At 42.0% G+C, this 2,735-nt stretch overlaps 1 protein-coding gene across 1 annotated transcript in view; it reads left to right on the forward strand.

The window, feature by feature from the left end:
• LOC101858658 (cubilin) overlaps window positions 1–2,463 on the forward strand; it is a 5,607-nt gene extending 3,144 nt beyond the window's left edge. The window contains exon 4 of the mRNA XM_005105543.3: window positions 1,690–2,463. Coding sequence (XP_005105600.1) covers window positions 1,690–2,015 — 326 coding nt within the window. The 3' untranslated portion in view covers window positions 2,016–2,463. The remainder of the gene's footprint in view (window positions 1–1,689) is intronic.
• The last annotated feature ends 272 nt before the right edge of the window (window positions 2,464–2,735 follow it).

Genomic DNA, 2,735 nt, shown 5'->3' on the forward strand with positions numbered 1-2,735 from the left:
TTAATCTCCCCCCCTCTGGGAATGGCCTAAAGACACTTTAGTCAGTAGCACCGCCCCGGGAGTAGTAAATGGTTTGATTGTACACTTATGGGGGTTGAAAATATTCACATCAACACGGCAATGATTATAGATCCAGTTTGGGGAAAAGATTTGGGTTTTTAATTTATTAATTCTTAATTTTTAAAACTTTTTTGTTTTTTCAGGTTTTCATTTTTTAGTAAAGAGAAGCACATCAATACAACAATCGATAGTGCCGTAAAAAACCTACTCAAACAAACAATCGACACAACTGACGTCTGTGGTGTAGCGGTTAGGAGCTTTACTGAAGTACACAGGAGACGCGAGTTCGAATCCGTAGTGGTTTTGGAGGGGGGGGGGGGTATCAAACATTTTGGTCTTTCTGCTGGGATGTTGTATCCCTCTAACTTGCGTTAGCCTTCACAGAAAGGGCCGAAGCTGCCTTTTCAATGATCTAAAAAATGTCCATTCTTTTCTTGAGAGGGGGGGGGGGGGGGGGGAGGAGGAGGAGGCAAAAATACTAATCTTGTTAAAAGCACTGATGGGCTCTTTGTGCGGGAAAGGAAGACGAAAATGAGGACGGACGGGCTTTAGATCTTTCTTCAGGCACTTCGTTGGCCAAGAACGTAGCTTTTTCTTTCTTTTTTTAAAAATAGTTTGTTTTGGTATTTGTTGTTCGTGTTCTTACTGCTGTTCTCTGGCAACACTGGTCTCGTCAGCCTTATCGGGAGCTGCAAGTCGTCGTAACCTTTATTGATTTCTTCCTTTGCACTCCATTCTTTGAAGACGCGCTGTTTTGGGGTTGCCTTCTTTAAAAAATCTCTAATCCATACCGATTTTTAAATTCTGTTTTCTATATTATATCGAAAACAGTAGAACAGGGTAGGCCTAGGCAACAACATGCATACTTCGAAATAATATATATCTTTTAAAAAAAGTTTTATTACCGGTAAGAATTTTACAGCACTTGCAACACAATAAGGTCATTTAAGTGCTGTAGATTAAAAGTGTTACAAGAGCGTAACCAACATAAAAAAGAAAGGAGAAATAACGCCGATAGATGATTGAGAGAAAAGAAGTAGCAAACCACGCCAGAGCACCCACGAACCAACACAGTGTTTCTCCGAGTTTCCGGTGTATGTATGACGGTTGAAAACGTGCTGCAACATTGTCTTTGTTCTGCTGATTGCACCTATGTACCCACTTCGTCCTCAAACAGATGAGAAATCGCTACCTTAGACTTACAAAATTTTATCTGACATTTTTGGCCGTTTTGAGTTACTAAGACCATGAGGTCAGAAACCAAATGTTCTACTCGCTCTATCAAACTCGTAAGATTAACTGGAGTCGTTGTCAAGATATTCAAAGAATTGCGTTCGAAAAAGCCTGACATGTTGCGAAACTAAAGATTTTGATGTCAAATTTCTCGAAACTAGATACTGAGCAGATAGAACTGTGTAATTCTAAGGTAGCAAAATCTGACAAGACACTGCAGCTGCAATGGTGGTGGTCCTGGTGATGATGATGCTGATAACAACGACAACGGCTATTTTCGTTTTTAACGGGGACTAGAGACTCGCCTCTTCGTTTCCTGCTTTCCGCCCACATATATATCTCTCCTATTAATGTTCCTCCATCCTACTCAATTTCTCCTTCTCTCTCTGTTTCCAGGCTGTGGCCACAATGTGACAAGGAGCAGCACGGTTAGTTCCCCTGGCTTCCCTCACACCATGTACAAGCCGCACACTGAATGCACTTGGACAATCTCGAAACCTCCAAACGTCTCTTCTGTGACCTTGAACTTTACTCACATTGACCTTCAACCCAGCCCAAACTGCCAAAAAGATTTCCTGGAAATTGAAGGGCTTGGGCGACTCTGTGGGGCCTGGACCCACATTCCACCGCTCACCTTGAAATCTGACACTGCTGGGATTAGGTTTGTTACTGATTCTTCTGGACAAAGCAGAGGATTCCAGATTGATGTGATTTTCTCATAGCTAGATAACTACGTCTATGCAACTCTAGGGAATGGAGGCTGAATGGATGCGCATTGGGCAAAACTGACAGAGCTATATTTTCACACATGACTGCTTCCAACTCAAAAGATGCACTTAATTCCCTGAGTAGAAGAGAACAAGACACTATCTTTAGCCTGCGAACACAACACATCCCACTGAAATCCTACCAGAATAGGATCCGCAAGGATACCCCATCTGACTACGCGTTGTGTGACTGTCAGAGTGAAACAGTATCACGCCACCTATTTACCTGCACAAGACTTAGCGACCTGCATAGTACCTACCTACCTACCTCTCCAAATATCGGAAATACTTTATACAGCGACAAAAATAAAAACCTGTACATTATTTTGCCATATCGACAGGCCAAAGGGTTAGAACCCAGATGGCCGCTGGATCGGAAATATAATATAGTAAAGTAAGCCACGCCTATTGTTTTGCAGTCTCATTTGTTATAGCATGTCTTATTTAATCGATTTGTCTTATTTATAGTATGTGACAAATTCACGGCCCGAGGGTCGCATTCGTCCCGGAGAACAAGGCCCGCGAAAAATTCTAGTTCTAGGTAGTCCATGCTGAAAATCTCCATACTACAGAACTAGACCCCAAATCATAATAATACAGTCGACCCAACTTGTTTTGAACTTGCTTGAGTTGATCTTTTTCTCAGGTCCCAGCACTACTTTTTCTTTACAGCTT

Source organism: Aplysia californica, unplaced genomic scaffold (assembly GCF_000002075.1).
Source record: "Aplysia californica isolate F4 #8 unplaced genomic scaffold, AplCal3.0 scaffold00476, whole genome shotgun sequence".
Classification (NCBI taxonomy): domain Eukaryota; kingdom Metazoa; phylum Mollusca; class Gastropoda; order Aplysiida; family Aplysiidae; genus Aplysia; species Aplysia californica.